Source organism: Durio zibethinus, chromosome 7 (assembly GCF_047325235.1).
Source record: "Durio zibethinus cultivar Kanyao isolate XHJ-2024 chromosome 7, ASM4732523v1, whole genome shotgun sequence".
Taxonomy (NCBI): domain Eukaryota; kingdom Viridiplantae; phylum Streptophyta; class Magnoliopsida; order Malvales; family Malvaceae; genus Durio; species Durio zibethinus.
Genome location: NC_143168.1, coordinates 15,118,470 through 15,143,719, shown reverse-complemented (window position 1 = coordinate 15,143,719; position 25,250 = coordinate 15,118,470). Strand labels below are relative to the sequence as shown.

At 27.9% G+C, this 25,250-nt stretch overlaps 1 protein-coding gene across 2 annotated transcripts; it reads right to left on the bottom strand.

Annotated features, from left to right (window-relative positions):
- Nucleotides 1-4,197: 4,197 nt before the first annotated feature.
- On the bottom strand, nt 4,198-13,074 carry LOC111276818 (NAD(P)-binding Rossmann-fold superfamily protein). Of its 2 annotated transcripts, none has more exons than XM_022862701.2 (12): nt 12,974-13,074; nt 12,802-12,857; nt 12,675-12,708; nt 11,235-11,333; nt 10,971-11,119; nt 9,020-9,058; nt 8,715-8,807; nt 8,216-8,314; nt 6,411-6,512; nt 5,952-6,035; nt 4,693-4,758; nt 4,198-4,543 (listed from the first exon to the last, which is right to left on the bottom strand). In XM_022862701.2, exons 1-12 carry the CDS (start codon nt 13,047-13,049, stop codon nt 4,457-4,459), a joined length of 984 nt encoding a protein of 327 aa, XP_022718436.2. In that variant the 5' UTR covers nt 13,050-13,074; the 3' UTR covers nt 4,198-4,456. The 2 variants fall into 2 exon arrangements, with proteins under 2 accessions (XP_022718436.2, XP_089619737.1); XM_089763611.1 differs by having other exon boundaries at nt 5,952-6,032.
- Between the last annotated feature and the right edge of the window lie 12,176 nt (nt 13,075-25,250).

Sequence of the window (25,250 nt, the reverse complement as noted above, 5' to 3'; positions counted from 1 at the left end):
AATAAAGGACAAATTAATGACTTTGAAGACACCATTTATCTTATAGCTATATTAAAGTCCATTGGGATTTGCTTGCTATTTTTGCATACAATGACTATGGAATTTGGCAAAAGATGTTGAAACTACATTCCTTAAGGAGAAATTATGCAAAGATGTGTACATGCTATAACCCAAAAGTTTTACATCCAAATAGAATGCCAAATGTATACAAGTTGCAAAAGTCCATCTATGAACTTGAACAAGCATTAAGGAGTCGAAACATAATTTTTATAAGACAATCAAAAGAATTTGATTTCATAAAAAATAATAATGAACCTTGTGTGTACAAAAAGGTTCATGGGAGTATAATGAATTTGATTATGCTTTACATGAATGACATACAGCTCATAAGAAATGAAGTACCTATGCTACAATCTATAAAGATTTAGCTATTCAAAGAAAATTTCCATTATGGATATAAGAAAGGCAAGGCATATAATAGGATAAAGGTCTATAATAATAGATATAAAAGGTTGCTAAATTCTCCTAATCCAAAACACATAGTCAAGGTGCTAAAGGGATTTATCATAGAGAAATCTAAGAGTAAATCCTTACCTTTGTCACATAACATAAATCTCTTTAAGGACATATGTCTTATGATATAAGATGAGAGAGATCACATGGATAGAATACAATGTGCTTAAGCAACTGGATCTATCATAAATGAATGCCATGTAGTAGACTGGATGTTTTCTAGTGAATGGAGAGGCCAAACACTAAGTAAAAGTTTCTTCAATGCTAGCTATCTATCCAACAAGGGTGATGCAAGTTATAGAGTTGTTAGTTGGAAAAAGTTCCAAATAAGAGATGATTGCAAATTCTTTGAAAAGGAGTTTCGGATCAAAAAGTTCATTACTAAACTTAGTATGGTTTTGAACATTGTTAAAAACAATGGAGCCATTGTGTACGTAAGAGAAACTAAGGTCCCATGACAATCCAAACATATATTAAGGTAGTACCACTTCATTATAAAGATATTCAAGAAAGTGGCTTAAAAGTATAGCAAGTTTTCGCAAAGGATAATCTACCATATCCTTCTAAATATGCCATTATCCCATGATCGTCACATGGAAAGGGTTAGGTATTGGATACTAAGGGCAATTAGCATTAGTGTAAGTGAGAGATTGTTAATGTATGTTCTTTATCCACAAGTTCGTATATAATTACTATTACTTAATTACTTCATAAATAAAGTCCATAGAATGAAATATGCTTCACAAAATGAATTACAAAAGAGTTATAATTATGAGATCCTTATTGTGTAAAAACATTATTCTTAAATTTTTCTTAGTCGATGCTTTATCAAAAATTAGATATTGATAAAAGCTGTTGAGATTGATACATGTTTATACTCTTACTTGTAAAGTAAACAACTGATTCCATAAGTTGAAGTATAAATATACTTGAGCTAAATATGTAGGTGCTTGTTACAATAACAAATACACTGAACATGATTGAAATAGGAATGCTATGGCAATATTCTTCTGCATAACTGATTCTTTGACTTGAGATCACTATCTAGTTTGTATAATACATGGTATACATTTTTACCATTCCTACATAGTCCTAACTAAGGATGCTCAATATGGTGGTATTAGATATAACATGAAATCATATGGGGATAGAGGAATGATCAAGATAGGGTTCATCAACCTAAGTGATCGACGAATATCTCATTATTCTTGAGAAAGAGTAACTCATGAAATGTTTAGATAGAGTGGAATGAAGTTTTTAGAATATTCAAAATTCATTCAAAGGGCTTTGGCTGAATGCATATAGAATAGACATTAAGCCATATTCTAGCTCTTACGAGATATGGTGATGAAATAAATGAATTATGAACTTCTAGACTCTTCTTAACATTTGGATGGTCAGTGACATATTGTTAGATGTCAATCTTGATTTTAAATATCTATTGATTAATTAGAGAATGAATGATGAATGCAAATGGGTTTGATTCATCTAATTCTAATAAAATAAGAATTATCATATTTGTATTTATTGCCAACATATTAAGAACATAAGATAACACATTATAAGAATAATTAGGTAAGAAATTAAAATGGAAAAATCAAATTGAACTTGATTGAAATAAAGTTTGAAAGTTTAAGGATTTAACTGAATAAATTCAATAGCCTAAAACAGATAAAACTATAACCTATTATGAATAGGGCTGCCAAATTGCTCCCCTTATTTAAAGAGGCATGACATCCGTCTTATGTTGATGCTAATGCAATTCTATTCTCTCATGAGTTGAGATAAGTTAGAAAAGCACAAGAGTCAACTTAGCAAGCACAAGTAGAAACCGGTACAGTCTCTCCCTCTTTTTTATTAAGGTTTTCTCATTAATTGTTTGTGTGATACCATTGGGGGCGCTAAACGTTTGGATGATTAAAGGTTTAGTACAAATTATCTAAACAATTTTTGGATAATTCATCCTAGTTGAAATCTACAATGACCGTAAGGTAAAATTCAAATTTTCTATATGTGCTAGAAATTTGTGTAAAATACAAAATGTGATCTTTATTAGATCTGATGATTCATATATTTATATTGTATAAAATATTAAAATTCATATATTCATATTATATTTTATACAAAAATTACATATTATAATTTATGTTAACACGAAAATATAAAATATATTTTTTTAATTTTGTTAAGTTTATATATAGTTATTGTTAAAATTTTAAATCGAATTACGTTCGTATCTTATTTTCGTATCATATTTATATTATGTCACGATGTCATATTTTAGATTGCTTAGTCTAATTCCAATGAAGTTAGAATTTTAAATTATGTTGCTTATACTATAATATTGCATGAGTAATTTCTGGCAAGTGGTTTTATTTGCACCATTTTTTTTACTCTCTACACCCAATTTTTTTTTTAATTTCTCTCAATGCAATTATTTAATTATCTTTCTTTAAAAAATTTTAAAAGTTTTCACATATGCAAATCCGAAAGTTTTTAAATGCATATCTGATAAAATTTAATTTATCGGATATACATATCTAGTAATTTATACAACTTATCAAAAATACATATCCAATAAATTATTTGATTTACCAAATATGGATGTTCAAAATTTTTAAAAATATAAAAAGATTAAACAATTTCTCTTATAATAAATCTTTTAAAAAATTAAATGAAAACGTATTTAGAAATCCCCTTTTCGAGCACTATAGTCATCTTTCTTAAAATATGAGCAGGCTCTACTCAAGGAAACTATGTGGTTCCTTTTATGAAATCTTTTGGCACTTGAAAAATGAGATGAGATAGGAGAGAAAGTAACTAGAGGGAAAAAAAATGAGACTTTAGGTGAGAAAATAATATATATATATATATATATATACATATATATATATACATATATATATGAAAATTGACAATAACAAAGTTAAAACGAAAATATTGTATTAAAAGTTTAAAAAAAAAAACAAAAATATGATTTATGCAGATTTTCGATTTTATTTCCCATTTTTTTCTCTTTTATTTTTCTTTTATAATTACTTTGAAAATATTTATAATTTATAATAAATTGAAAAAAAAATTTTGATCAATCAATTTACCTTTTATTCATCTTCATAAAAACTATAACTTTTACACATAATATAAAACTTTTTTATTTTGTTATTAAAAAGTTTACATCTGCGACAACACAGGCATTTATTAGTAATATAATAAAACCTTCAATAATGCTTTTATTTATTTTATATTAATTTCAATCTTTTTATATTATGGTGTAACTATTTGTTTAAAATATTTCATACAAAAAATTTATTTTTTTCAGTATTTTATATATTTTTTCAAACTTTTTATTTTTTTAACATAACTATTTATTGAATTTGTTAAGTGTTTAATATTTAATTAAGCATGTTTAAATTTATTAGCATCTCATAATAAATTTAGTTTTATTTTAAGTTATAATTTAATATATAATTTTTACCATAAATTATTTTATTTATACATGTATGTCAGTCAAAAACATTGTTTCTGAAAATATAAAATTCTTACTTTCAACAATTAAAAAAAAAATTTCGTTTTAAATTTTCAAAAATAAAAACATTTTACAAATATGTTTATGTGATTGTTAAAAAAAAAAAAAAAAACTGAAAATTAAAAAACAAAAACAAAAAAGACAATCAAAAACAAACGTTACCGAAACTTGGGACCTTAGCTTCAGCCCTTAAAAAGGCTTTTGAAAGGATAAAAAGAACAGAAAACCAGTAAACTGCATTCTTGACTTGGCAAAGAACAACAAAGGTAAAGACAGATGATTATGCAATCCCAGCAGTATTATTATGTTAGAATGGTAACATAATACATATCTCGATCAGGTCCGCAACAGAGACTCGGATGTTCTTCACATCCTATAACCCAAGTAGCCTTAGCATGAGAAAAATGATTAAGATATTCAGGCTGTCTTCTTTTCCCCAAAAAGTAAGCTCAACGAGTAGGTGTTGCGTTTCTGTTCAGCAGCTTCTACACGACGCCCTCCAACCTGGAACTTATTTGCATTACTAACAGTTTAATTGTAATTACTAATGTCATGGGGTCTATACAAAAAACTTTTAAAATGAAAACTTTTGGACCCATCAAAATACAAAGACAATGGTGTGAGGGATCAACAGACTGAAATACAGAGGATACCTTGTCCATAAGCCAATAGCCAATTGTGGGCATGTACTGCACCAGATACATTACTGCGAGTACAGGCTGAAGAAAAGAAACCCAGAACATGTAAATTTGTTGTTATCTACTATTTGGCCAAGATTAAAACAATCAATGAACTTAAACATGAAAGACAACATAACATGCAAACATGTGTATCAGAGCAGGCATAATGAGAAGGTTAGACAAGAATGATGTAGACAACCAGTCTCGTGTATGAAGACTAGATGTTCCACTTAAAACTTAAAAGTGAAGAGTGACTTTCCCAAAACTCCATTATTTGCAAGTATATGTTCCATGTATCTTGCTCTTGCAGTAAGTCACAAAATAATGGATTATATTAAGTTTAAAATTCAAACAAAATAAATTAAAAATATCAACAGTTAGATATATACATGAGTAACATCTTGATATCAAATGTTAGGAACAATAGTTTTTATTTTAAAACATTTTCATTTGAAAAGCATCTTTTTATTAATAAGATAGAACTATTTTCTCCATTATCATATGAATAAAGATGATAAAAATGATCTATCGATTATGATTATATTGCACTAGAAATAAAATTCCTAATTTGCAAGGATTATTGAAGATTATAATTTTAGTTCAAACATGATGAGAGAAAAACGAATTTCAAAAATGGTTCACACTAAGTTATTAAGTTAATCAAAGGATATTGGCAAATAAATCTCCAAAAGCAAACAAACAAAAAAAAAATGCAATAGTAAACCATAAAGAATTTATCAATAAAAATTGAGAAAGAAAAAGAAAAGGGCAGCTTGACACATGAAGGGATTGTGAAGGTTATACTTGAAAGCCTATTTGTAGAGGAGAAAATTAATGGATTGGACTCTTTAGAAAAAAAAGCTAAGTGAGAGAATGTAGGAACTTTAAGAAAGGATAGAAACTTTATAAATTATATTGTGTTTGATGTCTTTATCCTTTCTCTTTTATTTAATTTTAATTTCAAGTTTAATCGTGCTTAAATTTTATATATTCATTTTCGTTTTCCCAAAGTACTTATTCAACATTAATTTTGGAGAATTTTGGAGTCATTCTTATCTACCCACCCTCCTGGATTGTTTATCTAGACTAGAGATAACATAGGCCTTCATCAATTGATTAAACTGTATGCAAAATACTTCTGAGTTGTAAGGATTGATACATAACTAAGAAAGATCCTCATTCAAAATAATGAAATATACAAGTGACAAGGAATTAAACTACTATGTTAATACCTGGTACGATATCCAAACTTCCTTTAAACCATGAGAGGCAGCAATTATTGTGAGTTCCGCACACCTTTCTGCTGACACACGCTTCTATCGAGAAAAAGACAACAAGTTATTAGAAAAAATTATGTCCACCAATTAAATCCTAAAAATGTTTTAGGCAGGTGCTGCACAGTACTAATTCACTATTTAAGGACATGAATACATAGAAAAGGATTTCTTGTTTGTATGAAAAAGTATTTAAGAACCTTCATCTCCTTGTTATATGGTACAATACACCAAAAAGGGGGAAAAAACTAGCTTTTATACAAAGTTAGTGCTGACAATAAATTGGCAGTATTGGGCTCTCAGCCATTCAGATTGTTACTTAATTGAAGAACATTTTGATAACCAAAAAAAAAAAAACTGTGTAAAAAATTTTTCTGTCCAATTAGCTACATGATTTTACAACCATAGGGAACACACCTCAGAGGAAACCTTTGCTCCAGAAGTTGTTGCTCCAGAACCATTTGATGTTTCTATTGGCCCCGGACAAACAACAGTAACCTTGATACCTTTCTGACAAAGCTGCATGTCAGAAAATAAAAGACAAAATGAAAAGAATAAGAGAGAAGAAGAAAGAAAAAACATGCAGCAGACAGATAGCCATTAGAAAATAAAGCATAAGTTAAGGCATATGTTTAATTCTAGCTGATGACTTCCATACTAACTATACAACCAGACTTTTTTTTTTTTTGGCTCAGAAAATGGAGTCATCCAAACTTTATAACCTAACAATCATGTAAAAATAATAAAACGGTAAGCCTTTGAGCATCATGATACATTAAGTTGTTATTGATACTAAACCAACTTTACCCTATAAAATGATAAAGACCCCTTGCTTTTCTCAGCTAAAAGGTACATCATGAAAACCCCTATGAGGATAGATTAAAATACGTTTTCATCCTTTTCTGGAATAGACATGCCCCTTCCCCGCATTTCATGGAGGTAAGTGGAAAAGAATTGGTCACATGAGCTATTGGACCTTCAATATAAACTCCATCAGGCTTTTTAAGTTCCTAAAAACAAGGAACCTGAAATGACTTCACTTCTGATAAACTAGGGAACCTTCAAAAGAATACTAGGAATGGCCAACTCAAATCCCAAGTTGCAGTCAGAACACTCAAAGCCAAAAACTTCTCCAAAAAAGCACTTACAACAAACTATGATGCCATAACCACAAATCTTGAAACAAATTCCTACATAAGCAAAATTCTTATTGCAATTATACTATAAACACAATGTAACATCACAGTTGAACCCTCTGAGATTCTGGGCTTGCTCACGTTACTAGGATTCTCAACTGCAATCATTTTTAAACTGCCCTCCTTCCCACTCCTAGACTTGAAAAGTATCAATCAATTCAATAAGAACCATTAGAATTTACTCTGTTAGATGCAAAACAAAGAACACATTTCCAATTAAAGAACCTCCAGATTCAGAAGACTGCAAAGAGCAGATTAAAGTTTGCAAAAAATATACTCAGCGGGTAACCCAGAGAAGCAAAAGATAAAATGGTCCAGACTACAAGACCTTTATTCTTCAAATACAAAATTAGTTGTATATCACGTAGAATTCACCAAATTCAGCAGCCTCCATCAAAATTACCCCAATGACTAACAAATCCTAGGATATTTAAACTTTTCTTGTATACTTAAGACAAAACTATATAAAACTATTCAATGGGCAATCATCTCCTTATACTGCCTGATACGTCTACCACATAACTGAAAAAATATATAGAACCCATATTAAAACCTCAAAAAGGATGAAAATAATCTAAGTGGCACCTTATGAAAAATCAATTACATAAATAGCTCAAACACATAAGAGGAAACTGAAATGAATATACCAAATAACTCTCTTAACCCTATCAAATTACATAATAACTTTCACCTTTCACATACAAATTTGTTTATGCTAAATAATAATTTCCCTAAGCAACAATAGATAGAAAATCCATGAAATCCATTTCAGAAGCACTATTCAGAAAAGGGCTACATTACTTTCCATATTTACCAGACTCAATGCCCAGTAATTTTAAGCCTTCTAAAAGGAGTTTTACTTTCGTTCTTTTATTGTCTTTTCTCTTAACTCCTGGTTCCAACCTAAGTCGGGATTACTCCCTAACTCAGAATATATACTAAAAGCATGTTTGTATCCTGCAACAAGAGAATCAAAAGGTGATGAGATGTTTTCTTTTCTGATCAGGAAACACGCTATATATATACCTCAGAACGCAAGGTATGAAAGTATCCATTTAAAGCATATTTAGAAGCAGAGTACACTGCCTGACCAGGTGCAGGTGTCTTTCCAGCAGCACTGCTCATCTGCACAAAATGTGCAATCAAACCAAATATTAATATCAATACAAAAGATAAAAACAAAAAGCAAAGGAAACAATATAATCTCTACTTTCAGCCCTTGAAAACTCAAGGCACATGCCCAGCAACATATATGATGCTAAGAAACTGGTGTGAGCAGATAGAAAAAATGTAGTCAATATTACAACCTAATGTGAAAAAATAGCGATCAAACTTACAGCATGTAGCATCTAATCAACCAATTCATTTTCCCAGAAGTATAAAGTCATGGTACATGCCCCAAAAATATCATTAATTCATCCGATATTTTTTATGGAGTGAAACAAGTGACCCTACATAACTCCTTTTCTTACAATAAAAAAATTGCAATTTGCTATTGATGAAAGAATCATGCAGCTCCACGTACCACAACAAAGTGACCTCTTCCTCTCCTCAGCATAAAAGGTGTCAGTAGCCGTGTGAGACATATTGTTCCAAATACATTGACATTGAATGTAGCCTAGTAGCAAGAAAAAGAATTAAATGTTTACTTTTGTAAAGGCAACTGGCAGAAACCCACACATATTGTCCGCATGTAATGTTCCATGATACCTAGACTGAACATGTGAATTTACCCAGCAAAGCTATGACCACTTGAATGGCGGCAGTAGATAGAGTTCAAATAAATTAGCTAAGTCTAACAATTTCTACAGCCCAAGGACTCCCCAATACCTTAAGACTTTCCTCTGTTACATCCAAAGCTGTTGTTTTCTGCAATCATTACAATAAATAAACAAGTAAATAAACATTGAAAAAACAGTAATCAGTTACACTATGCTCAAGGTGCAACTTTTCAAATAAACAGCTATGAACTATCTCTAGAAATATTATAGCAAAATATCATGTAATGACAATCCATACAGATTAGTCTGCAAGAGTTTGAAAATACATGAGATGGTAGCAACAGAAAGGTGATTTGTCATTATTAAAGCACAAACCATCCCAGTGCTACAATCATTGAAATTGAATGCTAGAACATTATAACCCTAAAGAGTTGAATTGAATCCACAAGCAATTGGTGTCTAAATACCGGGAGGAAACATTTCCCCTACAGATTGAAGATGTCGACTTTCTGACAGGAAAGAGGAATGTAGCATCTCTACATTCTTACTCCAAAAGCAAAGGGATTGCACAATCTGACCACAAAATTAAGTGTCACATCAATTTATGCTTAAGGAGTAAGGAGAAGAAGTTTTTCCGCAATAGTTCATAGGATATGCTTAGGAATTGCAAAAAGCCCATACCTTACTGTTTTCATCCCTCCCTGATCAGAAAGCAGCAGGTTTTTTGTTTGAAAAATAGGGCAAATTTTATGTTTTAAAAAAAAAAAAGTTCAACTTAGGTTGGGGCAGTTTTAGGCCAACCTGTCCCAGGGTATATACAAAATTAATATATATTTTTTATTTATTTCCTTTTCTATTTATATGTGTGTGTTTATATTAATAAATTGTTTTTTTTAAGTGTTAATTATGAGAATAACTTAACAATATAATACATTTATATGTAAAAGGATATAATCTATATTAAAAATGATTTTTTTTCATGAAATTGTTCTAAAATAAATTTAAGGACTCAGAAATGGGTTGTACATATATATTTTGGGTCGAGATTGAGTATTGAAAATAACAACCAGTGTTGGAAAAAACCGTTGTGCTCTGCCAGTTCCCATCCCTAGTCATGCTCAAGAGAAGTAACAAAATTTTGAGGAGCACTTAACACGCTAAGGAGTTGCCATCAAAAGAACTTTGGAAGATGTTACAGCAATATTTGTTACACCTAGTTAGTAAACACTACACAGGGAGTAGGAGTTGTTAAGAATGGGAATGAAGATACCCTTGAGAATGGTTGATGCACAGCTGATGTGGAACTTTACTTATATTGTTCTCCCATTTTGCTATACAAAGACTAGATAGTTCAACTTAAGGTAGACATTGATTAGAAGATGATACCAAGAAATAAGGGTAAGCATTTGTCACTTTGATACTGCAGAAGAATCTATCAAGTAAAGTATTTATTACATCAAGAGCTGGTGTGAGAAAAGGCATTAACATATTTTTCAAAATTAGTAAAAATTATCAACAGGTGAAAACAAAATGAACTGCTTCAAAGATCAAGAAGCCTCTAAAGTGAAAGGTTTGAAAGGCAAATAGCTTTAAGAAACGTTGTATGCTGATAAATAAGTAAATACAAGGCAGAATACAATAAGAATTTCTATTATTTTCTAATAATATTAGTCAAATTTTCAATTATTGCCCCCTTCCAACAAAATAAGAATGGGAAAAAGGCAATGTAAGAAACAACTCGTGCATACATCTCAGCTACTGACTTAGGCTCCATTTACTACATGCTTTTGCATTATGGATTTTTTTTTTTTTTTAAATGAATAGAAAGGAAAAACCAAAAAATTAAAAAAAAAAATGAATAGAAAACCAAAGAAAAATAGAAAAAAAAAAAAAAGAAAAAGAAAAGCCAAAGAATCTATCAGACGGAGCCTTGTTTAATTTCAGTACTATACTTCACACTTTTCTAAGAACTGTGGTGGTCATTAGAAAACAATTAATTCAATGAATATATTCTGTCCAGCAGTTTACAAGACGAATGAAATTAGGTTGTGCTCACTTACAGGACGCTCATAAGCTGCATTATGGATCATATAGTCAACACCAACACCAGCAAACAAGGATTCTGCTTTCTCTACAACTTCCTTGAGTGAATCTTCTCCAGATGTCAAATCAAGGGGCAAAATTTTCACTTGTTCAGGTGCATATTTACCTGCAAGCATACTGATCTTATATATTAAAGAGTGTGGTAACTTAGCAAAAATTAAAATAAAATGTTATAAAAGGAACTTAGAAGAATGAAATCTTGGACCCAGCCTCAGGCGTACCAGCAAGTTGTTTCCTAACTCGCTCCAATTCAGCCTCATTTCGTGCTGAAAGAATTAGCTTGGCCCCTAAACTTGCCAATTGTTTAGCAAGAATTTCTCCTAAACCCACCATTATTAAAACAAAATGTGTCATAAATGTGAAATGACAACTTGAATCAAATGCAAAACAATTGAAAGAAAAATGTATGCCACATCACGGAAGACAGGTAGCTCAACCAAAAAAGGCAGAAACATGACTCAAAAACTCCGCAAAGGCTAAAGCTATCTATAGAGTCTACCTCTAAAATGTTAGGGCATGTTAATAATTGCAATATTCCAGATAAGCCTCATCGTCATGTAATACAATGTGGGTGAAAACAGTGTTCATGAAATTGAAACATTAAACAAGATGAAAAAAATAGACATCTTCATTTCCTCAAGGGGATAAAAGCATGTAGGATTTGTCAAATGTTTTTGAAAGCAAGCAGTTCACTTGTCACAGCTATACTACAAAATATGACATAATTCTTGATTTTAACTTGGTGTGTGAGCATTCTGTCAATAACAGGTTATCTTCCATGAACTATAGACAATGTCCACATGTTTACATCTAGGCACTAGTGTGCATCCTCAATACCCACATTGAAATGAAGAGGCACATGTTTATATAGCCATTTAATTAGCATGCTATTCTATTTTGAAGGAAAAGCATGAATTTTCGCACCACCAAAATGCACTTCTAATGTGCAAGATTTAAGTTATGATTGATCTATCTATTAAGCCTTTTTTTTAGCTTAGGTAGGCAATTCAAGATGCCAGAAACACTCCCTTCACACAGCTGCTACCTTTATTGGGGCATCATTGACCAAAGAGATAAACTTATGTATTTATTTGAACAGTTCTGAAGATACTCACCAACTGACCCAGCAGTAACATGTTGCATTTAGGTTTGGCATTACCTCAAACCACCTATGCTGATCTTTTCTTTTGTCACTTTTTGTTAAGTACACCATGACAAAAAATTGACCAGCACTGAATTGCAATTCAAAGTCTTGAACTATTAGTCCATTACTATAGACCAGCAGATTAGGTGACTTCATTTGAACCATATAGTTCCATTACTACTTAATATCAATGAGAGTTAGTTATAAGATATTTCTCCCATATTTGGAAAAAGTTAAAATAACAAAAGAGGATAATAAACCATGAAGTTGCATAACATAAAACATTAAGAATCAAATTCAAGCACTTTTATCTAGTAAACTATATATGCTCTAAGTCCCTAAACCAATATAAAAATTAATAATTATCAAAGAAAAATAAATATTTATAATCAACCCCATAAACCGAATTGTAATGCATAAAATTTAATGAAGCAATTTCATAAACCCAAATTACGAAATGAACAAATCTTTAAAAGAAAAAAAATGTAAACTAAATAAATATGAGTAGAAAATTTACCTATCCCACGGCTGGCTCCAGTAATCCAAACAACCTGTACAATTAACAGCAAAAAGAAACATATAAATACCCAAAATAAAAAAAGGTATACAAGAAACACTAAAAATTCAGAAAAAAATTGAATCACCTTATCTTCAATCTCTTCACGCTTTACATGCCTTTTTGAGAGTAAAGTAAAATCTCCTGAAGTGGATAAAAATTTCAAAAAAAAAAAAAAGGCAAAAATTTGATGGAATTAACACAAAAAGCAACCAAATATGTAAATAGAAAACATGTTAGGGTTCCTTAGAATATTTTACCATCAGAAATGGCAAACTTGAAAAGAACGGAGAGAAGAAGAAAAAGAAACAAGGAAATGAAGAAAAACGTCAGCATTTTCCCAGTGCAACTTTTAGCCGGTAAATGTGATCCGATTACGCTTCGAATTTATAGGTTGATGACGGATTGCCTAGGTTAGCTACGGGCCAGAGCCAATGTCGGCCAGTCCCAATCATGGCAGACCCAACTCATCCGATTATTTCAAAGAAATTTAACTTTCTTTTATTAATTTTGGATTCAGTGTGGTTAAAAGTCCGAATTAGGTCCTTCGGTATCTCAATCAATCATGTTTTTGTCTTTTATTCCAATTTTAATTTTAATGAATTTAATCCATATATTTTTATTAAAAGTAAATTTAAGGACATTTGATAATAATATTAAGATTTTACCTTTAATTTAAATGACATAAAATTTTAGTAATTATCGACATTTTGAAGTGGATTAATTTTTTGTTTATCCGACACATATTAATTTTAAAATATCATATTTTATTTTAATTAAATAATAATTAATATTTTAAAAATTTATAAAGAACTTTTTGTATTTTTTAAAAATAAAGTTTTTTTCATTCTAATATGTGCGGTCAAAAAATTTAGATTAATACATTATATCATCAATAAAAAGAGGGCATAAAGTCAAATTTAATTGTAAAATTTTAATATAATTATCAAATTATACTTAAATTTACTTTCTTTATAAAACTAAAGGGATTAAATTCATTCAAACTACAAAAAAAAATCTACGCTTAGTATTATGGTTGATATTATGATTGGTTCTTAAATTATAGAAAAATATTTAATATAATATTTAAATTTTAAAAATTTTTAATATAATATCTAAATTATAAATTTATCAATTAAATTAATAGTTAGAAGGTTATTTATCTATCATATATCATCATTTGAAATTAATTATATTGAAGATAAATATCACATTAATTAATATTTAATATTTTTATAATTCAAATATTAATTAAAAATTTTTAAATTTTAAATATTGTTTCACTGTACTTTATAAATCATTCATGACATTAACCCTTATCACTATAAAAGAATACATTCTATAAAGCTTTCCTTACTTTTTAATTTCAATGTAAGCTTAACATATGTTAGAATACTAAATAGTTTCTTCATATTATAGATTCTAATAATAATTAAAACTTGTACAATGTTTCTGTAGCTCTGGGCTTAATATAATTGGTTTTCAATAAGATCAATAACTAAAAAAATAGCTAAAGGATTAAAAAAAATTATAAGCTATAATTAAAAAATCATCCGAGCTCTTATTTTATTATTACAATTAATCAACCCCTTCAATTTTTATTTGTATTTAATAAACTCTTATTTGAATGAAAAAGTTAACATCATGAAATTCTTGTCAGTTAAAATAAAATTTTATATGATATTAATAATATATATTAAAATTTATTATATAACTAATTAATATATATGAAAATAAAATAAAATAATTTTTTCTTTTTTCTCTCTCTCATCTTTTTCTAAGATCCCTTTAAAAGTTCAATTGATTATAATTCAAATATTGATTGATTAAATTTTAACACATAACTAGATTTCATCTATTTAAAAGTTTAATTAAGTCAAAATAAAAAATAAAAAATTTAATTGATTATAATAAAATATTAAAAACTAAAATGATTATCGAATTATAATTTAATGACACTCTTAACCTTTTAACCCAAAAAAAAATAATAATAAAACACACATGTCTATCAATCCATAAACATTAATATGCCCATGCATAATTTATGTAGAGAACATTGTTTATTGTGGATCAAACCAACTTTCATGTCCTTTTGTTAGGTTACAACCACAATCACTAATGGATATATATGTTAAAGCTTAAGGTGTCCATGATCAACCCCCAGAAATTGAAAAATAAAATATTTGACAAAAAAATTTCTTGTAGCCAACCCAAAATTTTTCCTTGGACATCATTTTCATTGGCAAAATTAATAAATTTATTAATAATTTTTTACATATATTATAAGTTGACACCCTTGAAAAGGTTATGAATCCATCATTGATCACAATTTTACTCTTTTTTGAAATACTTTACTAAAATTTATATTGTTCAGTCAACTAAAGTCAGTGGAGATGGTTTTTTTTTTAACATTTTTTTAGGAATAAATTTTTGGTAAGTATGGCTAATTGTCAGTGACCTTAGATTTTCTTATTATAGATAGGTTTGCTTGAAAATTGCTATTCCACAACCAGTAAATGTTATAAGAAAGCCTAATAACATTGGAAATTATATATAATTTGTAAGTGAAAAGTAAAAAAAAAAAAAAAAAAAACTTGGAAGCAACTATAAATTATGTGTCATGAAAACTTAGTTGAAATACAAAATCTAATAATAAAACTATTAAAAAAATGTAGTAAAATTTAAAACTATTTTCAGCAAACTTTCTCAAATATTAGAGGTTATAATCATATCTCTGTTATCTTCATATCTTTTACAAAGTAAGATAAATTAAGTAAAACTTTAAGAAAAATTTAAATATCAAATAAACATGCATCTTATGCAAGCAAAATCTTAGCTGTTCAAATAAAAGATCCTTGAAACATACCCCTAGGAATTGTCATTACAAAATTTTGAAAAACGTTCTCCTTTATATTCTTCCTTTCTCATGGCCTATAAATATGTGGCTTTTACCATCCATATTACCTATACCAGTTAATATAGCTGAACCATCATAGCCTGCACAATCTTCGTACCATTATAAGATAGTAAAAGAAAGTAACTTCGTATTCTTTTAGGTTTACATATATAAAAGTTAGGTATTATTGACATACTTTTTTTGTGATATTTAATATATGATTAAAAACTGTTAGTTTGTTGGATATCGAACAATAGTAAGGTGTTGAATATATGTCAAATTGGTGTATAAATCTTTTACAGATTGATGTTTAGAACAAAGAAAAAAAATTAAAGGTGTGTCAGTAAAAGTAATTGTGGATTGCAAGTTTAGTGAGAATATTAAGTCAACAACAAAGACTTATAGACAAAGGAGTCCAGATCGATCAGTGGGTTTTTCATTATTACAACTAATAAGCTAGGAGCCTAAAACAATGAATTTCATGCCTATATTTCAACAAAGGCCCAAAAAAAAAAAAAAAAAAAAAAAACCTTGAACTTTGCTATTTCATTTAGATAAGCTTCTATAATTTTATTATACTAAAATAAGTCATTAACTTTTACTTTATACTCATAAGTTTTTAAATTTTAATTTGTATCTAATTAAGCCCTTAAGTTTTAATTTGTACTTAAATAAACCCTTAACATAAATCAATTTTTTTATTTGAAATAAGAGTTTACATGAATATAAATCAAATAATAAGAATTTATTTAAGTATAAGAAAAATATGAAGGTTTATCTAAGTAAAGTGATAAAGTTTAAAGGCTTTTTTAGTATTTTAGTTTTCAACAAAATAAATTGACAACTAGCAAAAAAAAAAACTTAGGGTTGCTTGGTATTATTGGCAGTTACATGTTTTATGTTTATATTTTAAAAATTTTTGTTTTATTTTATTTTCATTTTATTGAAATTGAAAACACATTTGGGAATTAATATTTTGTTGTAGAATAGTAGCAAACAAAGGACCTCATGAAGAAGTAGTTAGGGGCATGGGTTATGAAAATGGCAATGGTTTGAATTTAACAAATGGTAGTTTTGATGCTTATCTTTCATTTTTTTTTTGGCATTTATAATCGATACTATTCATGCACGGGTGTTATTCGCCCATGTAATAACAGTGATGGAAATGTTTCTAAAATATTGGAAACATCGTTTTTCTCTTCCAACAATATCCAAAATTTTATTTTCGATTTTTTGTTTTTAAAACAAAAACAACCTACCAAGTATAATTTTATTTCTAATTTCCAAAAAAAAAAAGAAAAAAAAAATATATAACACAAAATAAAAACATCTCCTAACAAACCCCCAGTTTTACATAACATAGAATTATGAAATTTGACACTCATAATGAAGGACAAAAGCAACTATAACAATGATTAAAAATAATCATGATATAATGGGGAAAATTTATTAAATTAATCTGTTGGTACTTGTTTTCCAAAGCTTCAATTTGATCAGTAAAATCCATATCATTTTTATCAACCAGTTTGCATACCCGCCCAAAATATATATTTAATAAAAAAAACTAATAGCTATAACAATATATAAAAGCAATCCCATTATCTATTAGAGGAACAGATTAGCAATGTCTAAAAAAAATAATTTAAGGGGTATTTTTGATATGGACGAGGAGTTCAAGAAAGAGATGAGGAGGAAGGGATTTCTTTTCTTAAACTATCCTCTTGCATCTTATGCCCTTTTTATTTCATTTTTCCCTTTTCCTTTCATTTTTCCATCTTTTCTTTATTTTTTTCCCTTTTAATCTAATCTCATCTTTGACCCTACTGGCAGTTACCTAGAATCTTCCATTCATTACCTTTGCTTCTTGATCAATTTTCTCTCTTAAAAACTTTTGGATCATAAGCTTGTCGAGAAGGTAAGTCTTTACCTTGTATGTTCCCTTTTGTTTTTTTTAATTTCTCTTTAATTATTTCTTCATTTAATGAAATCTTAACAAGCAAACAAAAAAACTGAATGTAAATTTAAAGATATATTATAACATCTCAAAGAGAATTTACAGAGAGTTGGATGTATTATAACATTCGAGTCCCTTGATTTTCCCCTTATACGAGCCCCTCATTCCTTTACCTCATGCGACCTGCCACTTGACCTATGCAATCTGATTGGATTTTTTATGGTCTCCATCATTGGTATCTCCCTTTACAGCATAATAGGCCTTTAGCATCTCCCTTTCCTCCCTTTTTGTCTTTTATTTTCATTAGGTTAAGGTTTTCAATATTTAGACTTTGTTTGGTTCCCTAACAAATTGATCTTATAATTTGTTCTCTATTTTTGTTGATTTGATAGGTCTCCATACTCAAGTAAAGGTAAATTTTCTATTATTCTAATTGAAATTCTCTTTTAATTTTTGACTCCTTTCTTAGTTCACTTTGTCTTTTGTTAGGCTATTGAAATTAGACAAAATTTTTACTATTATGATACTATTTATAAATCTTTTGAAGATTTGTTTGTCGCTAAAATTTTCTTGTGTAGAATTTTAGTACTCCCAATATGCACTTGCTCTCATTTCCCTTCATTCTTTTAGATATATAGTGTAAGGATGACAATATGTCCCTATCACTTAATGTTTCCTTTTTCATTCTTTTCTTTTTCATTTCAAATTTTTACTTAAAAAATTTTAAGTAATTTTATTTATTTAATATAATAAATAAAATTTTATAATTATATAATAAACTAATTAATAAATAAATAACTAAAAATTGAATGAGTGCATAAATATATAATAAATTTTATAATCAAATAAATGAATAAAAATAAACATTTTTGTTTAATATGAATTAATTAAAATATATAGTCACGTAAATAATAAGGAATCTAAACATTCGTTATTTTCTTATATGAGTAATTGTATTATATCTTTTTAATAAATAATTATTATTTTGATATAAAATTATCATATAAATAGATAAAAAATAAATAATTGAATATTACTCTTTTAAGTTTCAATTTGTGTATATATATTATTATAATTTTTAAAACATTATTTTGATATATTTCTATCATTTTTATTTATTTTATTTTTATTAACTTAATAAATGTCAAATAATCTAAAATTTTCATTATATGCAAATTTTAATCTAATATATTTATTTTTTTTCACTATACTTCACTTTATTATCATTATTGTTTTTACTATCCAAATATTTAATATATCATTAATTTTAAGTGTTCTTTTCCAATAGGATGATATTTTAAAGTCTTTATTCCATATTAGGATACTTTTTTAAATCTATTTCTTTAAAAGAGGTATTTAATGCAATGTTAATGTCACATCAAATTTTTTAAATTATAATTTAAATAAAAATAAACTTTGTTAGAATTAAAGCACAGTGCCTTTAAGGATTTTTTTACTAAACCATAATCTCTTATAAATCCTAAACATTATTTTCACTTTGCTTCTTTATTAACCACTATTACAAATTTTGAATTGTAATACAACTTTAATTCTAGAGTTTAAATTAAAAGTAAAAGGGTTTAAATTTCTTGTGCTATAAATAGCATGATAAAGTGATGGCTTTTTTACTTGAATTGTTTTATTTTGTATGCAAATGTCTTTTATATATTAACAAATTCTTAAACTTTTTGTTTTATCTCCATTTATTCGCTCGATGGATTTCGGGTATATATAGTAACTTAAGTGAAAAAGGTGAATAGGGGAGATATTGGCAGTCAAGCTTTAAGGTATACTTTAGGTCTCTTTTTTGTCAAAAATTAGAAGTGGATCGAGGGCTATTGGATCAATCAAGATGGTGCAAGTCAAAATTTAAGAAAAAAAATTGAAGCAATCTTTAGAAGAGTCACAGAGTAAGAAGGAAAAGAAGAGAAGAAAGAAAATTTCAAAGAGAGAATAAGTTGTACTATTATATAACAGATTGCCTCTACAATTCTCTTTTTTCCCATGTTGTGCTCAATTGATAGTAACAAACTAAGATTCTCGATTGCCAACTTACTGAAAAAATAACTAAAAAAACGTAAATAAGGGCCTTAATAAGAAATAGACCTTACAACTAAGTAAAGTAACAAGCCCAACAAGTAAAACATTAGGTCTAAACACAACAATGAATCTAGACAAGAATAGGCCTGTAATAATACTCTTTCCCTGTAGAACATCCTTGTCCTTAAAAATGAAATTTCTTTTTTGTTCAACTCTAAGGCTTATCACTTGTGCACCAGAGTACTATAGTAAGTGTGTAATCTTTTTTCTCAATTTTTTGGCTACACAACCATTTGTTACTTGAACACTAAACTCTTCCTTTTGTAGTAGTTTGGCACCACTTTCAACTCTATATTAGATTAATCTGCACATTCATTCCTTGACTAATTTGTTAATCATGAACTAATATTTGCATAAGGATAATTATCTTACAAGTTTTTGTATTGTGAAAAACCTTGAATACAAGAAATCTGCCTTAACAATACAGTTGTGGCCTTAAATTGAGTAATAGATGGTGTAAGGGTTAGCTTTGTCATGTCATCAACAAGCACATAACTGGCTTGCAAAGTAGTGATGATACTCTTTTGAAGACCATCAATATTAGCAGTAGAAACAACATTATTAGTGGTTGGTTGTCCCAAAACACTTTGAAAGCATTATAAATACACCATTAAGCTCCAGTTAGTATTCCAATCATGACTACATGAAGAGGTAGCCCATGGTTAAATAAATCCCACCAACCAAGCTTCTTCATGACATCACCAACAGTTGCCTTGTTATACATGCAAACAATACCTCTTGATTTAACAAACTTAAAAAAAAAAAATCCATTGAGAGCTTTGGTATAATTTTTTTATGTAGAAAAATATAAAACACAACAAAAACACAAACAATGAAGTTCTACCTCAAGTTGAAAAATGGTAAGTCCCTTCCCTTCATTTTCTACCAATGCCTCTGTGTTAGGCTTAAAACTGATTTTGGCAACATTTACTTCAAATCTTTCATTCTCAGCTTTTTTCAAGTAAAATTTTTTGAAAATCTATTTTTCTTTCCTGTTGTGGCCCTTATACAGACCAACGATAATATTCTTAAGCTGTAGCGGTTTCATTGAGCTCAAAACTTGTACCTTTTTATTCTTAATATCTTTTACATCTAAGCTGGTAGGAAGTTTCATTACAAAAACTACTAAAATTTGTAAAAAATGATTTTGCATTTTATCTTGTGTGATTCCATAATTATCATTATAATCTTTTTGTCTTTCAACACCAAAGTTTTTAAAAAATATTTATTGCATGTTAATTTCTTGACCATAAAAGTTCAAAAGAAAGATTTGAGAAACAAAACTCTAAGGGATTCGTAACAAGATCCTTGTCCAAGTAATGGTCAATCCTGAATATCTGATCCTCTATTAGATATAGCTTTAACTATTTTATTAGCTCCCTAAAATTATACTTAAATTGTAATAACATCCCTTCAAGAACTGCTTTTGCTTATTTTCACAATTTTCCCTCTTATTTATTTTACAAGTTAAAATTACATTAACCATGTTCCTGAGCTCTTCATCTATCAATTTAGAACGTGCATCGCAAAAAGACCATAAAGTTTTCAAGAAGACAATCTCCATAATAAAATGCAAAAAGTGATGACATATTTTTCTTCTTAATAAAGTCCTCTGAAACTCCATCAACAATTATATAGGGAGTAAACTATACTTCAGTTAGGTTTGTGAAGTCAAATAAAACTTCTGTGTTAAGCTTGACTCATTTAGCCAAAATCTCTTCCCTATAATCATCTTTGTTCATCCTTCTTTCTAGGATAATAGTTAGATTTTTAATTAGTAATCCAATATCAACCAACATAAATTGTTGAGATTGAAAATGTGGCTGGTCATATACCATCTCATAAGGACTAGTAGGAGTTGGAATATGATAGGTAGTGTTACACTTCCTAAAAGTAACCGCCACCCCCAAACCTTGCATAACCAACATAAAATCACAATCAACAGAAATATCTGTGGCAAGTGTTTCCCTTAAAATATGTCGTGGCTCATAAATAAGCCTTCCAAAAATAGCTAAACTAGGCAAAGAAAAATAGATATGCTCAAAATTATATTATTGAGGCGTTGAACCTCATTTCTTATAACCACAACCAAAACTTCACTAGAATACAACTCTCTTTTATATATTACTTTGAGCAAACCAAGAACGCATGTCTTAATGACAAACACTACCACAACACCATTACTTCTTAGTCCTATTATCTACAACCTAAATTTGTAGGGATCAAAGACATCGACAAACCTATTTTTAGCCATAAATAGCATTGTTTAAGCCTTTTCAATCCTCAAGCTCATATCAACAATCCTAAGTAAAGAAGGTTTAGCCAAGTTTACATTGTATACTACCCCAATAAACATAAATCTATTCCATTCAACCAAAGGTTGAACATTTTTAATCTTAAAAAAACCAAAAATAAAAGGTTTAATATGTTTAGCATCTATTTTAAATTCATGAAATATTTACGATATTAGCATGAAAGATATGAGTTTTTGTGAAAAAGCATTCAAAGGAAGAAAAAGGTTACTAGAGACTATCATAGAAATATTTTTTTTGACTTGTTAGACCTCCTCCATATGCTTATTAACCATTTCAATAATATCATCCAATCTAACAGATATTTGGTTAAGTTAAGAACTAATACTTTTATGGTTGGACTAAACATCTCCACGCAACTGTTCCAACCTAGAAATGCTCCATTAGTTCTTGTAACAGAGTCTTTATCCCTTCATCCATGGCCAAGATTGAACTTTGATACCAATGGTACAAGTCAAAATTTTTTAAAAAAATTGAAGTAATTTTCAAAAAAAAATCATAAAGTAAGAAGAAAAAGAAAAAAAAATTTAAATAGAGAATAAGTTGTATCATTACATAACATATTGCCTTTACAATTCTTTTTTTCCCATTTTATGCTCAATTGATAGTAACAAGCTGAGACTTTCATTACTAGCTTATTAAAAAAATAACTAAATAAATTTAAATAAAGGCCTCAATAACAAGCAAGCCTTACAACCAAGTAAAGTAATGAGCCCAAAAAGTAAAACACTAGGTCTAAATGCAACAATGTATCCAAACAAGAATATGCCTGTAATAGAGGACTAGAAGAATTTGATTTTTTCAAAAGAAAAAAAAAAGAGCTTGTTTTTTAACACCAATTTTTATGTTTTATTTAGCATAAGGATTCATAAATAAAAGCTGCCACTAAATGATTCTTCTTTTAACTCTGACTAATTCTTTAACCAAAAAAAAAAAAATCTCTAAAAATAAGCTCTTATTGAAAAAATGAGGTTTTGTTCAAAGTTTTAGGCTTCATTTAAAAGTAATCACACCCATAATGAGATGCGATTGTCACCTAAAAAGCTATCAAACATCCGTTTCGATACCATAGTTCGACACGACTAAAGTAATTTTAGCGCATCATACCTCAGTTTAGCAAGTGAACATTTTAGGTCTAGTGAAAATCCCTTCTTCCCATCATATTTTTTTCTTCCAATCATGTCCTCGCTTTCTCTTTTTTTCTCTTATGCCTAACAATCAGGTTCATTATCTATGTAGTGTATTTTGAACATGAGGTAAGATCGATAGGTGGGAATGCAAGGTTCATACATAAGGTCGATGTGTGGAAATGCAAGGATCATACATCACATTTTTTAGCATAAGGGGGGGTTTTTTATGGATCAAGTTATGGTTTGAGAGGTAAATTAGGAATGAAGTAGTGAGGGATTTTGATTGATAGGAGTAGCAAGGGATTTGGATTTATAAGCAAGGAAAAAGAAAAGCTACAATTGCTAGTTTTGCAATAGGTGCCAGAGTTGAGAGTTGAAGAGTTGAGAGTTGAAATTGTAATAGGTTTAGGAGTTAAAAGTTGAAATTGAAGTAAGGTTGATGAAAAAGAAAATCTAATGCTACAAAAAGGTAAAATGAAGTAAACTGGTAAGGATTAAATAGAAGAAGCAACGATTTATGTGTGAGGAAGAGATGAAAAAGAAAGGGAAAAAGATGATAGGGTTTTTAGTTTTGGTTTATATGGAAATAGGTTAAAATTATGTAGTTTTGGCATAATTTTGACCTAATGTAAATAAAAATTCATGTTTATTATATGTAAATATAATTAATATATAAATAAATTATATTTATATTAATATAATAATTTTATTTTTATATATTATATAAATATATGATATCTCAACTTAAAATTTTAAATATTATTATCAAATACCACATCATTTATATAACTATTTAATAAATTAATTAATGAATAAATTAAGTAATAAATACGTAAATAAATAATTAATTCTATAATCAAATAAATTATTAGTGATAAAAAAAATAGATAATTATATAAATAATAAAATAAATAAATCTTATTTTTTATTTTAACAGGAATGAATATATTATTATTTTTTAAAACAATAATTATTATTTAAAAAACTATTATTTTAAAATAAAAATGATTGCATAAGGGAAAATATAAATAATAAATATATAATCAATTTATTTATTAAATAAAATAATTATGTAATAAAAAATAGATACATAATTAATTATATATAAAACAAAAAGCAAGACCTTAAATGTTTAAATGAAAAAAATATTATTTTCTTAAATTTAATATGTGCAAATATATTATTAATTTTAAAAAATATTATTTGATATAAAAACATTTTTATTAATTTTCAATTATTTGTTAAATTTATAAATATTAAATATATTATAAAATTTATTTTATAAAATTTTTAATTTAATGTCTTTAATGGTCATTTTCTCTTTTCCTTATAATTGATCTCGTTGTTACTACTGTTTTTACATTTAAACACATATTTCATTACTTGTTTTAATCCCACCGTTACAAAAATCAATTTCACCAGTACAATAACTAATTTTATCTCCATCGTTATCTTTAATCTTACTGGATCTAATCTCATTACGCATCTAAATGGACCCTTAAAAGTGATTGGAGAGGTTGAAGCCTTAGGAAAGAGGGATGGTGAGAATAAACAAAGGAGTTAGGTATTTTTTTTTTCCCAAGTGTGAGATTTTTTATTGGTATTGGAAGTTTGTTTTTGTATTTTATTTATATAAAAATACATGAAAATGATGTGGCTATGACTATCTTATTTAGAAAAATAAATTTAAAATAATTCTTATTAAAAAATAAAAACTTTAATGTTACCTTAGAGAAAAAAAATTTTAATTTTAATCTCATTGTTATATTAAATAATTTCAATGCTACAATAACTATTTTCATTTCTGTCATTATTTTAATTCACCAAAATTAATATAAATCCCAAATATAATCAAATGTGTAATCAAAAGTGTTAGCCTTGAATTTATCCTTATTTTGAAATGACAAAACATTAAAGACAAATAAACTTGATTAAAATTTTGAAAAAGATTTATTTAGTACATGTTCTTAAGTTTTATATTTTGGTACTAAATAAATAATATGATTTTCAAAGTTTAAACAAACCTTTCTTAATTTCATATTTCTCAAACCAAATCTATTTTTAAAGATTATTTATTTAAACTTAAATGAAAGTCCAATTGTTGTTTTTAAAGTGAATTTATTTATTTTGGACTTAATACAATTT